The 14,609-nt window shown below is 44.0% G+C and overlaps 2 protein-coding genes and 1 long non-coding RNA gene across 3 annotated transcripts in view; 2 read left to right on the top strand and 1 right to left on the bottom strand.

Moving 5' to 3' along the window:
- LOC306941878 (cysteine-rich motor neuron 1 protein) overlaps positions 1-9,420 on the top strand; it is a 45,717-nt gene extending 36,297 nt beyond the window's left edge. Inside the window, 5 exon segments of the mRNA XM_079527518.1 lie at positions 537-625; positions 627-765; positions 4,354-4,488; positions 5,798-5,976; positions 6,505-9,420. Of these exon segments, the coding sequence (XP_079383644.1) occupies positions 537-625; positions 627-765; positions 4,354-4,488; positions 5,798-5,976; positions 6,505-6,708 (746 nt within the window). The 3' untranslated portion in view covers positions 6,709-9,420.
- Positions 9,421-9,491: 71 nt separating this feature from the next.
- LOC306942105 lies at positions 9,492-10,680 on the top strand. The gene is made up of 2 exons (XR_013792239.1): positions 9,492-9,575; positions 9,757-10,680. It is a non-coding gene; the product is annotated as an uncharacterized lncRNA (long non-coding RNA).
- A 1,815-nt stretch (positions 10,681-12,495) lies between these two features.
- The window catches only part of eif2ak4 (eukaryotic translation initiation factor 2 alpha kinase 4), a 69,809-nt gene continuing 67,695 nt past the window's right edge, over positions 12,496-14,609 (bottom strand). Inside the window, exon 39 of the mRNA XM_079528753.1 lies at positions 12,496-12,993. Within this exon, the coding sequence (XP_079384879.1) occupies positions 12,936-12,993 (58 nt within the window). The 3' untranslated portion in view covers positions 12,496-12,935. The remainder of the gene's footprint in view (positions 12,994-14,609) is intronic.

Here is a 14,609-nt window from a genome sequence, read left to right as displayed (position 1 = left end):
AAAGCACAGAAAGGGTCTTTCTGTGTGGAGTTTGCATGTTCTCCCCGTGTCCCCTAGGGTAGGTCCCCCTCACAAAAAAACATGCGGTAATCCTGGTCTCTTTTATACTGCCTCCCCCCTGGCCAGCCGGGGCGCCTGATGGAGGGGGAAAGGGAACTGGTTGGAATAACGACACGCTATGTCCAATCGAGGAAACTCCCCCCTGTCATTTTAATCAACGTTTGCCTGCCAACGTTTCTCTCTTCTATGGTACCAACATCAATACAACGTTTCTCTCTTCTATGGTACCAACATCAATACAACGTTTCTCTCTTCTATGGTACCAACATCAATACAACATGGAATAGTGGACAAAATCCTATCCAACGATAACAAAATATTCTTTAGTTTTAGCTCCGAGAGTCTAAATGTCATCAAATGGTGGTCGGTGGCTCAAATGCAGAATAAATAATGGGCCTCGATATGAAAAGGGTCAAAAGCCACTGCTCTACACCCCTTGCTGAGTGCATTGTTGTGTGCGTTTGTTTTCATGGAAGCAGAGGAGCATCTGGACCCCTTGCTGCCGGTGAGCCCCGCAGGCCAACAGGAGTACTGCATCACGAGCGACGGAGACGTGCTGCTGGCGGGGAGACTCGTGGCGTGCCAACGCGTGCACCAGCTGCACCTGCAACAACGGCACCGTGCAGTGCTTCTCCCAGCGATGCCCCGCCGCACGCTGCCGCGTGCCCGTTCTGCGCAAGGGCCAGTGCTGTCCACACTGTCTTGGTAAGTGTGTGTGTGTGTGTGTGTGTGTGTGTGTGTGTGTGTGTGTGTGTGTGTGTGTGTGTGTGCGCGCGTGTGTGTGTGTGCGTGCAGGGACATGCACAGATAGACATTAAGGTGGTGCTAGAGCACCTGGACAGCAAATATGCCCTTTTGAAAGTTTTTTTTTTTTTTGTCAGTTTGTTAATTTCAGTTTAGTTTTGTACAGTGTACAGTATGTGGCCCATGGTGACATCGATCAATTCTGGATTAAAAGCTGGTAATATATTAATCATGCCCCAAAATCTATAAATCCCACACACTATTAAGGCAGCCAGTGGTTCCACACGCCACACAAGGTGTCTTTTTTTCCACTTGAGCACCTGCCCCTCAAAATGTCTGTGCACGCCACTGTGTGTGTGTGTGTGTGTGTGTGTGTTTGTTTTGGTAATTGAATTCAGTGGGTGGGTGTGTTTTGGTTAAAGCAAGCCGCCTTACTGGAAATTTCACCTTTGCAAAAAAAAGCACCATAAGGCATACATTGTCACATTCCTCTTAGCTCTGTGTGTGTGTGTTTTTACTTATTTAAGAGATGCATATTATGCATTACAAACTGTAGCTTCCCCCGAATCCCCCCCCCCCCAACTTTGTGGTTTTATATAACAGCTGCATATGCTAATATGAAGAACGATGAAAGCGTTGCAAAACTCCCCATATTTGTTTATTTATTATACATTAAAGCTTCAATCCGGCATCTATTTGAATGAATGAAATGCTATTTTAACCCATCTGCATAGAAGAGTTACGTTAATACGGTTTATTATTATACGGCTTGGTGTCAATGGCTGAATTCAGCTGTGTGTTATTTGTTGATAATGACCGATCCGCTCTATAACAGACCGCTGTCTAATAAAAGCCTCAGAGCACCTGTTGCCCTGCTTGGATTTTGTGCTGTATCCAACATGGCATTCATGTAAACAAACGGTTTTATTTGATAAAACAAGTATACTCATAGTCATTAGCATCCAGTTGTGTTAAAGTGACAATGTAAGGACTTTTACGAGAGAAAAAACATCATTACTGCATCAAAATGTGATCCACAAACAATGCAACAATGCTATGACAGCTGCTCAAACAATAGCCACATTGTCAAATCTAATGTAAGAGAGAGGCGTGGGACGCGGTGGTGGAACCTGTGTCGTGAACCTTACGGAGTGAATCTTTTAAAAGGACGTTTTCTCTACTTTCAACAAGGCACAGTCTGTTGAGGGAAAATACTCTATTTGAATGTTGCAAAAAAAAGGGGGGCGGATGATATTCTGGGGTTGTTGGTCTGAATGAGTAACTGTACGTGTGTGTGTGTGTGTGTGTGTGTGTGTGTGTGTGTGTGTGTGTGTGTGTGTGTGTGTGTGTGTGTGTGTGTGTGTGTGTGTGTGTGTGTGTGTGTGTGTGTGTGTGCTCTTACACACGCTTAACTTCAGTATTTCCAAACTCCACTACATCTCAGATCCAAATAGTGTACTTTCACTCCACTACATTTATTTGAGAACTTTAGTTACGTAGATTATTACAAAACATACATTAACCCCCTTCAGCCCTATATACTGTACATTTCGGCCATTTGAAAATAGCAGATCTACAAGCTCACTATGAGTGACATATTGAGCGCTTGTAGATCTATTTTCAAAATATTCAAAATACTTGAAATGGCACATTCCGCACAAAGAGTACATTCTACTTTTGGTACTTTAAGTACATTTTGATGCCAATACATTTATACTCGAGTGCATTTTTGATTTCCGGACTTTTACTTGGAACAGGTAACGCAGTAGATCTACGTTGCAGTATTGATACTTCTACTTAAGTAAAACATTTGAGTACTTTTCCCCACCACTGTGTGTGTGTGTGTGTGTGTGTGGGGGGGGGGGGGGGGGGGGGGGGGGGTGAAGGCCTCACCAGAGCCAGCCACAGTGGCGCTACATGGGCAAACACCCGTTCATTCAGTGCAACATTCCATGTGACATGTACACAGTCCACACACACACACACCACACACACACACACACACACACACACACACACACACACACACACACAACACACACACACACACACACACACACACACACACACACACACACACACACACACACACACACACACACACACACACACACACAGAGTGAAAACATTCCTTGTGCATCCGCACATTCAACACGTGTTTCCTGTCTCCGGCTGAATCGGCCTGGCCGCGCTCTCTCTCTCTCTCTCTCTGAACGGCGGGCGGGCGACACAGGAAAGGCAAAGCTCCCATGTCAGCTTTTCCTTTAGGAGGAAAACCTCGGCGTATAGGCCGCCATTGTTCAGCCTGATTTGTAGCGGTTGCAACTGAGGTCTTTTGTTTTGTTCATTTTTTTTCACCCCGGTGGAAAACAGCTTTTTTTTGTTTTTGCCTTTACAAAGAGGTACACGTCAGTTAAAGGAGTATTTTTTTGCTTATTCTGTGGACATGACTGCCACATCACTGCTGATGGTCACATTGGTCAGCGATAAAATGCGTACATACTACATCGACAAAGAAAGCAGCGCTCTCCTGCTCACAGACCCCTAAACCTTACGGGTCCACACTAGAACTAGAGGACTCATAATGTGCCGTCAGAGAAGCACTAGAACTAGAGGACTCATAATGTGCCGTCAGAGAAGCACTAGAACTAGAGGACTCATAATGTGCCGTCAGAGAAGCACTAGAACTAGAGGACTCATAATGTGCCGTCAGAGAAGCACTAGAACTAGAGGACTCATAATGTGCCGTCAGAGAAGCACTAGAACTAGAGGACTCATAATGTGCCGTCAGAGAAGCACTAGAACTAGAGGACTCATAATGTGCCGTCAGAGAAGCACTAGAACTAGAGGACTCATAATGTGCCGTCAGAGAAGCACTAGAACTAGAGGACTCATAATGTGCCGTCAGAGAAGCACTAGAACTAGAGGACTCATAATGTGCCGTCAGAGAAGCACTAGAACTAGAGGACTCATAATGTGCCGTCATAGACAATCTGTGTCAAACATTACTCTGAAGAAAACCAGTTACTTGCCGTTCAGTAACTGGGTGTCATGATCAAAATAAGAACATTATAATGGTGTGTAAAAAGAAGAAAATCAAAAATGTCCAAGTCTTTCACATATTTGGGTCTGTGTACGGACATGTGACCTACCTGGCCAGGTAGGTCACATGCAGACAGAGTCCGATGCGTTTTACAAAGAAAATGGTCCATGAGTTTTTAACACTCGCAACCACTCGTTGGAACGGCAATTTGGGAATAGAGGGTATGCACGTGACATCATCATCATACCCGGCAGTTATGCGGGAAAGCCTACCGAGTGGCAAAAAACTACTTTCTGGCCTTGACAGCCCGTACATTCAAACAGAAAAGTCCTATCTGATTAACGACATTAAACTCACTTTGCCACTCAATTTGATAGGTGTGTGGGGGGGGGGGGGGGGGTTAAAAAAGGAAGACACTCCATGATATGTGTTCATCTGTAGTACGTCTTACAGTTCATCACATGGTTCTGTATGGCTGACGTGTGACGTTTCTGTTTGTTGTCCAGAACTGACGACGACGTCAGTCCCCATCATGGTGTCCACTCAAGCGGCCAAGAAGACCAGCGTCACCACCGTCACCACGGTGGAGAGCGTGGCGTGGGTCACTACCGTCACCGTGCCGCCCATCATCGCTGCCACAGGTGATGACAACCGCCATGATGAAGCCTGTTATAGCATGCTGGTTCCCAAACAGTGGGACCCATTTGTGGGTTGTGGATTTTTTATTTTTTTATGGGTCCCTCTACATTTTATTACTTATTATTTATACCGCGTTGTGAGCTTGTTGATCGGTTATTTTCACTATTTTGGGTCCCAGGGAGACCCAGGGACTCTTTTGGGTCACGGGCTAAAAACCTTGGGAACCACTCCCAGTCAGGGCTGAAGATTCAGCATGAGAATATAGCGGGTCTACAAGGTCACAATGCATCGCGCTGCCATACGTTGTGAGCTTGTAGCTCAGCTGTCTTCAGCATAGATTTGGTGTAGAGTGGGGGAAAAGGAGCGGACCAAGCATAGTGCCCTGGCTAGGAGTCAACTGAGGCAAGTTGTTATTATTCAAAGTCCTCATGCATTACACGTCAAAGTTTCGGTAGCCCAAACGGGCCATATTGGTTGTTCAGTGGTTTCGCACTTTATGATGGCCACTACCGTCAACTGAAATTTGCCAGCACCAAATACATTCTACAGTATATTATGCAGACTCATTGCACTACATACTACATTTTTACAAAATAAAAATGACACTGAATAGACTGACAGCAACCAGAACTTTGGTCGTAACTGAACTAGACAAAATCAAAGTGAAATTTAAAAAAAGAAAAGAAAAAAAAAGTGATTAGTACTATAAGTCACACAGTGGCAGAAAGAGTAAGACTGGACTAAAATGCTTAAGTGGATGTCAAAATGGGAACACTGATACACACTCTGCAAACACTCCCTCACTCGACCCACTCCTCCACGTGCCCCTCCCTCTACTCTACCGAGTGTGGTAATAACGCTGTAATCCGCGTCGCTTGGCGTCACGCTTCATACTCTCCGTGCCAAAACCGCTGCGAACCCAACGTGTTTACATTGGTGGGGGGGCTTAATATGTGGACAGTTTGATAAATGAGCTGAAAGTGCAGTGACACACATGCTAAACTAGATTAATAATGATGATTAATGTGGCGGTGGCCCTAAACAATACCGGTTATATAGGGGGGGATTCCCAGGCTTTAATTATTCTCTGTGCGTGACGCGTTTGTGCTGGGACGCCTGCCAGAAACACACAGGGAAAGACAAACTGCTGCTTTTCATCTAGATTGATCAGATGGGGGCGGGGGAGGGGGGGGGGGTGGAGTAATGGAAATATTGGATAGGGAGAGGGTGTTTAATTTATGTGGGGCTTGTTATGAGGAAGGGATCCCTCCCTGCTGTAATATTGACACGTTGCGATTGTTTTTGCTACAGATGCTCCAGGCTTGGGCGAGAACTACCCGAGCCAGACGGAAATGGCCCTCATCTATCAGTCGGCGGCTTGGATCCTGGCCGGTCTTCTCCTGGCCATCGTCATCTTCCTGGTCGTCGCGCTGCTCATCAACAAGAAGAAAAAGTGGGTGCAGATGTCCTGCTACAGCGCCCCCAAAAAGGTGAGATTGTGTTCGTATGCCACCCTAAATAAACGAGTCTCCTGTGTCCCTGTCCCGTTGTAGAGTTTAATCACGCACACACACACACACACACAATCAGAATGAGTTCTACTTGACCAACTTCTCACGGTGGCGGTGGGGTGCGGTTTCCCCACCCCGAGTGAGGATTAACGAAATGGCCACTGTGAGAATGTAGCCTGGTCCTCAAGTAGTCGTTAAGTAGGCGGTACAGTTCCTCCAAACGCTCTTTGAACTGGATCAAAATGTGTGAGGTCTCATAAAATCTGATCGTTTTACCATTCCCCCATGAAATGACACCGAAGCGGCTGTGAAAATGGTACTTTGTCACGTATTTTTTATGGACAGTCAACTCCCCGACTAGGCAGTCAAGTATTTTGTATGAGCAGTCAACTCCCTAACTACGCAACACCGCAAACTAAACATGAATGAAGCCATAGGCTGTCCAGTGTCCAGTTATGAAAGGCCTTTGAGTCTGAAACGCGTGTTTGTTTGTTTTTCCCCCATCAGACGGTGATCCTGAAGAAACATGTGAACAAGAACTCGGTTGTCTACATGGAGCCGTCCAAAGAGAACAAGTTCAAGAGCGTGAAGAACGACTGTGGCATCATTAACTTTTCCCCAGACATGAGCTCTCCTCCCTGCGGGGAGAGGATGACCATCCCCAGAGCCAAGCTCAACCTGGCCAACGGCAACGGCAGGGCACCGCGCTAACTGCCCGGTGTACCCAACCTCCCCCCTCCCCCCCAAGATAAAAAAACCCCTGTGGAACGGACCGACACACCCAGCTCCTACTCCATCTCTCGTTGACATATCCTAGGAGATCTATTAAACAATGCACTGTACCTCCTAGCACCCACCCGTCTCTCTTGTGTGACAGTCAAAATGAGGGAGAAGGGCGGCAAGCGACCTCTGTTCCTTTTTACTACATGTCTACTACATTAGTCTGTGTTTGGACCTTTACCATGGCCAGTGGGAGAAGTGTGGAGACGCTGGGTGGGATGTGAATGACGGATGGACAAACGGACGGACGGAGAAAAGGACATGGCCTCTTGAGGCTGTGCTCTGGCAGACGGACAGACAGCGACGGCTCTACTCTGCCAGAGACGAGCGTTTTTTTTGACTGTGAACGTTATAATATCATCATCGCTTATTATCGCCTTCTTGGAAACTGGAACTGATCAATAGGAATAATAATTTAAAAAAGCTTTAGAATTTGAGGGATCGGGGGTCGTTTAGCTTAAATGGTCGTAGTGGCTGCTGGACCGGTGAATGAGGCAGTGCATTGTGGATTTATAATTGTTGGGGGGAAAAGAAGGCCAGTTGAATTGGTTTTCCAGTCCTGAGTGAATAGAGTTGGACAGAAGGCATTATAGCCAAACTAACATTTATCTTCAGAAGAGCCAGCAGACTTCACAGACCCAAATCCCTGCCTTTATAATGTGTGGTTTCCATCTTAGCTTATTTCTATTTTTTTTTTTTTTGTATATTTCTACAGTATTCGTAATAGATGTAGTGTTGTTCTTGGACATCTCTTGTTATGGATGTCTCCATGGTGGCCGTATTTTTTTCTTTTTAAAACGCCAGTCTAAACCCAACCCAACCCCTCCCCACCGGTCAGACGCAGGAAGGGACAAGCTTCCAGAACTGCTGCATGCCGTTACCTTCACACGACCCGAAAGTCATTCCATTCAGAAATTCTTCTCCTTAAACCGACGAGACCACAGCAACTCGGAAAGGAAACACGGCGATTGTAATTCTGTCTCTGCGATACTCTTGCTAATGGCCGTCGTCCCATCACTCATCCAGACTTGGCTCCTACAGCGGACGGCAGCATGCTGTTACTTCCATCATCTCGACAACACAGGCAGACTCTTGTGTGGACTTGGGGTGATGTTCATTTGGCGGTGAAACGCTGTTTCGTATAGGCTGCAGAGCCGTTCGTTCCTACTGGACTTTATGGGGGAATGTTCTTTGATAACAAGCCTCTGCATTAAACTCCATCCAACGTGGAGTTCACCGTTCCTGCAGAATGTTAGCCATGGTCGGAAATCTTTTTTTTTTTCTTTTTTTAATGCCTTCATTCACAATTTCACACACAGCCTTACATGTGTTCTCTGTCGATGTCATTAGTTTCAATTCAAAAGTACTACAATGTTTTGCTTAATTAAGTAAAAGTATCAATACTGCAAAATAGAGATACAAAAGTATTGGCATCAACATAAAATGTACTTAAAGTACCAAAAGTAAAAGCACTCATTGTGCAGAATGTCACACTTTTCAAATGTATAAAAAGCTTTTGAATATAGCAGATCTACAAGCTCACAATGCGTCGCGATGTGACATATTGTGAGTTTGTAGATCAGCTATTTTCAAAATGTATATAGGGTTTAAGTGGTTACTGTATGTTTTATAATAATACTCCAAATCTACAAAGTAACTAAAGTTTTCAAATAATTGTAGTGGAGTAAAAGTACAATATTTGCCTCTGAGATGTAGTGGAGTAGAATTATTGAAAATCTAAAAATACCTCAATTGTACTTAAGATTGCAATTAAGTACCGTAAATGTACAAGTAAATGTACTTAGTTACTTTCCATCACTGGTTTCATTTAACCACTTACTCATTGACCGCCACATGGCCATCTGGTGGTTGGCTCCGTCCATGTAACTCTATGGGCGAGACTCTTAGATTGAAAGCCGATTTGGTCGGAAACTGCGAGTCAGGAAGCAAAAATCCACTAGGTAACAAGTCCCGCGATTGTCATTTTAATCCACCCAAAACATACTTTTTGTAAGCTAGGATCATATCACAAATGACAGTTACCGTGTGGGGGTCGCCAGGGGGTCCCTCTACTCCTACTGTACTGTGTCACACCCGAAATCATCATATATACAGTTAATATGTGTGCGCAACAGTGACACTTGGTGGTGAAAACCACCCAATCGCTATTTTCGTGCTCGGACACAGCCAGCCAGCCAGGGACCCAGGGACACACATAGCTGTCTATAGGAGTGGTTGCACCACTCAAAAAGGCGTGGAAAAGGTGCGATTTTGGCACCCAAGTGAGTTAAGCCCTATATATTGTGTTGCAGAAAATACTCGGGGAATTGTGAAAATAGCCAACCTACAAGCGCACAGCGCCGAGTCAAGTTTTGGTTTGTGTGTTTAATAACGACATGCTCAAAATAGGGACGGCGTGGGGTGTAATAACTTGCATACTTTTCCGACATCAAGAAATCTAAGGAAAAATATATAACATAATTATTCACTCTTCACTGGGATGAATAGATTACAAGCATAGCGTTCTAGTCCCTGGTGGTTCCAGCCATCACCTTCAACCAGTCAATGATGTGACATGGGGAGCATGCTAATAATACGTGTAAGTAACGCTACACAAACATTACAACATTGGAGCATGTTAAAACAGACAGCACTTTCCTTAGGAGACAGTGTTTTTATTTTTTGCCCGCTGTAGGATTCTTGGGGGGGGGGGGGGGGGGGGGACACGGTCCCAAATCTGAGAATTGATAGGCATATTTAAGGCACACAGAGCTGTTGGACCATTCAACATTAACCCAGTTAGGCCTGACGTCGAAATAAAAAAAACGTTCGCTCTGAAAGAATATATATTCAAAGATTTGTGCCACATTTTTTCAAAAATAGCAGACCTAGATCTGCTATTTTTCAATAGCTAAAGTATAACATTGTGCTTATAGTTAAAACACCAAAAGGGGTTCCCGCCCAGACTGGGTTAAACAGGCTGCTGCAGCAACGTCTCAGCTTCTGATCTACAGTAACCACTTAAACCATATATATTCTTTACTGGACGGAGTCCCCCAAAGGGTTATATAATCTATACATCTCTTTGACAAACACAGACTAAAGGTCAGAAAAGTTCAGCTTTAGAATAGAGCAGAATGTTTTCCCACAGAACAGACACACTAGGGTTCATGTGGTTATATACACTAGCATCCCTATTCCGTTTGTGTGTCGTAAATAGGCAAACTTTCAGCGAAAAGAGCAGATCTACAAGCTCACAATGCACCACGAGGCGGCGCGTTGTGATCATTGTAGATTCAACTACGTATATGGGGTTTAAGTGGTTAAAAGAAGACGGGATGTGAAATACAAAACAAGGTTCCACGGGAAAACATTCTGGATCCCATTCGGAATGGGAATTCGTTAACTCTCAATACAACGTTGTGATGCCGGAATAGGTTGGAGACCAATTTATTTTGAAGTGTAAGTGACTCGGTAGATTGATGTCTGTCTGTTATCATGATTCATGACCATGTGCTTTAAAATGAAGTGAAGAGGTGCCTATAAAAGCTTATGCAGTTATGTGTTCTTCTATGTGTAAAGTAAAGCAAAGAACGGTAGTTTAAAATAGTAGGACAGAAGAGTACCTTATTTATTTTTTCACATAGCTTTATTTATTAATACTAAAAAAAACTATAGTTTGAGATGTTTTTTGTTTTTTTGTTTTGGCAAAAATGAACCTTGATAGCCAAAGCCGCTGTACATTTTAGATACTGTGTAAACCATTTACCATTTCTATCCGCTTTATTCTATATACAAGCTTATTTATTTCAGTGTCGCAAAACCTTGTAAATATGTTTCCTAGATGATGAACTGTAACATTTACACTTATTTTGAAAAATAAAATGTGTGAACCAAACTGGAGCCACTTTAATGGGTCAAATCCCTAACCCATTTGAAGGGATATTTCACTTTCAAAATAACTTTTGGTCATTTTATCGTCTACTCAGGCTTATGTGAAAACCCCAGACTGTTTTTAAGTAGCAGTAATTAGATATTCATTTTACTGCCACACCCCCTTCTTATACAAACCCATTATAACTTCAAACTCCATTTTAACCATGATAGATTCATCGAAAAATACCTGTCCTTTTTTCTGGTGACTGATACTGCCATCCTAATACGTCAGGGGCCGTGTTTTTTCATTTATTTTTTAATAATTCTTTCAGATGTTTTAGTCTCCTCCGGCCACCTCCTGGAGGAGATTATTTTGAGAAAGAATGAGAAAAGCGAGTCTGAGTAGACAATAAAATGGCCAAAAGGTTTTTTGAAAGTGAAATACCCCTTAAAACATGGGGCCGATGTCTGTCTGTTTAACACAGTTTTCTTAAACTTGTTCATGTCAAGGCAATCAAATCTCAAAATATTTTGTTCCAGGGACCCCCAGAAGAAAAGATTTGAGTTGAACATGTTCACTTTGTATTTTCTTTCTTCCAGTTTTTCATGTGTTTATGAGGTGACAGTACTTCAATAGAATCCTTGGTGTGGTTATGTGCAATGACGTCCCTTAGTTTGTATTTAGGGTTTCTTCCTGGAGGCTGAAACCTTGAGTCAAAAATTGGGATTGGGGGTATCAACAACCTGAAAAATGGAGTTTTGTGGTTTATGCCGGACAGCGACGAATTTAGCCACTGACACCCATGTCAAAGTATTTTGTTCCAGGGACCCCAAGAAGCAAAGATTTGAGTTGAACATGGTCGCCATGAAAAGTATTAAACAAAAGGTTAAAGTGGTTAAAATCTAAAATGTCACAGATGCTTTCCCCAGTTTGAATGGTCTAGAGAGATAATCACTTGAGATTGGGCGCGTCGTCGGTAGCTGAGCATCTCTCTACCACATATCACTGGAGATGCTATCTGTGGTTTTGAGGCTGCACACACCAGGGCAGACCCCCCGAGGATCACAAAACATCTGGCACTGTCCTCGCGCCGCTGATGGGAATCAATGTTCTCGTGTTCTCGTTAAGGCTTATCGTTGTTCGGTCCCCTTCGCCGGGGCTGTTCCTGTATCGGTGTTTTAACAAGCAGATGTCTTTGCGGGAGAGGAGGTGGTGAGGTGTTCCTTTTGAAAGATTTGCTCTCCAGATCTGCAGTGAGTGGATTATTACACAGACCTCTCATTCCAGTGAGTGGAACCCATAAAAAACGCTGAGCTTTTGCAGTCCAGACCCGGAAAACGCGGGCTAATCCTCCACGTGGGTCGTGCCATTGTTTCAACTTGTTCGTCAGCCGCTGCTCAACCAATAAAACTTCAAGGTGCGGAAGTCCCTCTGGAAAGATCAATAAAGTAAACCACATGGACCCGTTTTGGTTTTCCCAGGCCCTACTACTACTGGTTGAGAGGCAGACGTCTCACTGCGAGCTCTGTTCCATGTAGAGAGACTCCCAGTAAAAAGTAATAACATTTAATTTAGTTTAGCTCAGAGAATCCTTGTAATGTATTTGCATCATCGGTCTGGACTAATCAATAATTGGGGTCACACGGCTGTGTATTATTACAGTAATAGGGATGATATCAAGCTTTGCTGAACGTCAGGGGGATCAGCACTGGTCCAAAGGCCAGTGCTGTTTAATGAATGCATGTATTGTTTTCACACAACACGCACACGCACCACACGCGCACACACACGCACACACAAACACACACACACGCAAGGGGAAAAACCACAGCTCGAGCAAGGAAAAAAAATAGCAATTTATTTCAGATATCCCATCCCGTCACATTAAAAAATGTCAAATTGTGTCGTAGCGACACGTGCTTTTCGGTAGAAAGCCCTTTCTCCTTTCGAAGCCAACGGTTATATTAAGGCAGTAAAAGTCCAGTAAAACCGAGCAATCCTAACTTGGTATGAGGAGGAACACAAAACACCGGAGAGATTAGTTTAGAAGCCGCTCAATGTAAGATGCCGTTCAACACGGCGAAACAAAAAAAAATCATGATTATTTTGTCTTTGGAGTAAAAAATAAATTAGGAGGAATCTGATATTGTTCAAGTGTATATACCATTTCTCTTGGTGTTGAAAAAGTGCTGCCAAAGAGACGTGGTGTTGTGGAGTCTGGAGAACTACTGGACTGTGTGCTGGTCAGTCGGTCGGGTCCGTCCGGCTGGTCTCTCGGCGTTCAGATGAGGATCTTGTAGTAGTCGTCCTTGTAACTGTACAAGAACACCACGTTCACCCTGCGAATCACACGGAAGTCTGTCAGTCGCCCCGTTTCCAGTGGTGGAAATTAACATTGAAAGTACATTTACTGTACTTATGTACAATTTTATAACTAGTCTTAGTTCTCCATAACATTTTCATCTAGTTTTTATTTACTGAAGAAATTGTCTGTATATTTAGTCATGGTTTTAGTCATGACTTCATTCGGATTCATTTTGTGAAAAAGGGCTCTATATGCACACAGAAAGCTTTTCATTTCAAGGACCCCCATAACTGTGAGAATGTACAAATGGAACCAAATGCATCCTTCATTTGGATCCATTTGTACACTCTCAGAGTTACACACCCCTACGGGGCCATTTGGAACCCACTCAGGACACTTTGAGACCCACTGGTGTTTCCAGTGAGCCAACGCGCACGCGCAGCAGCACCCTAACTCTGTTTGACCAGAATGGAACAGAGCCTTCATTGGTGTCATCGGTAACAGTAACACCTGTGAAGGAAGTCGGGAAGTGGCCCAAGTTCTTTCCAAAATGGCGTGTGTACATACTGTGGAAGTTCACAGAGAAGATTGTGTGCACATCTCAATGCCTAAAACCAGATTTATATCAGACCTGGTCTCCAAAAACAGCAAGAAACCCCAGGTTCTTTTCAGTATCCTCAATTCAATTATTAATCCTAGAGATGTCTCCCCCATCGTACCTTCCCTCACCCTATGCCAAGATTTCTTAACATTTTTTACTGATAAGATAACTGCCCTCAGGGCAGCTCACTCACCCGCTGCTGCTGTCCCCATCTCATCAACCTTAAGTGCCACCTTTAGTCATTTCGAGCCTGTTTCTCTTACCCTGCTTACAGACATTGTAATGCAGTTGCGTCCTACTAAATGTGCCTCTGATGTCACCCCGTCTAATCTTCTCAAAGATGTTTTTGACTCTGTTGGTAACAGTGTATTAATATGTATGAATGCCAGTCTCAGTTCTGGCCATGTCCCTGCTGCTTTTAAACATGCGGAGGTTCAGCCTCTTTTAAAAAAAAAGAATCTCGACCCTTCCGTTCTTTCAAATTTTAGACCCATTTCACAACTCCCATTTCTATCCAAGGTTCTCGAAAAGTTAGTTTATACCCAGTTGCAATCATTTCTAACTACCCACGGCATCCATGAAACCTTTCAGTCAGGCTTTAGGACAGGCCACAGCACTGAAACAGCCCTCCTCAGAGTTTTCAATGATTTACTTTTAACTGCTGACACTGGTTCCCCCGCTGCCTTGGTGCTCCTGGACCTGACAGCGGCATTTGACACTGTTGACCACCCAACCCTGCTATCCAGACTAGAACATTACATCGGCATCACTGACATTGCTCTGCAGTGGTTCAAGTCCTACCTCACCGACAGGAGCTTTACAGTCAAGCTTGGTGAACTTTCCTCTAGTCCTGCCCCCCTTAACTGTGGCGTCCCCCAGGGCTCCATTCTCGGCCCTCTTCTGTTTTTATTGTATATTCTGCCATTAGGGACAATCATTAAAAAACATAATATGACTTTCCATTGCTATGCCGACGATGTACAGCTTTATTTACCCTTAAACACAAAAACCAGTGATTCAACTAAACCATTGTTGGACTGTCTCTCACA

Source organism: Electrona antarctica (assembly GCF_951216825.1).
Source record: "Electrona antarctica genome assembly, chromosome: 18".
In the NCBI taxonomy this organism is placed as follows: Eukaryota; Metazoa; Chordata; class Actinopteri; order Myctophiformes; family Myctophidae; genus Electrona; species Electrona antarctica.
The sequence above is the reverse complement of the archived record's forward strand: the minus strand, read 5'-3'. Positions and strand labels throughout refer to the sequence as shown.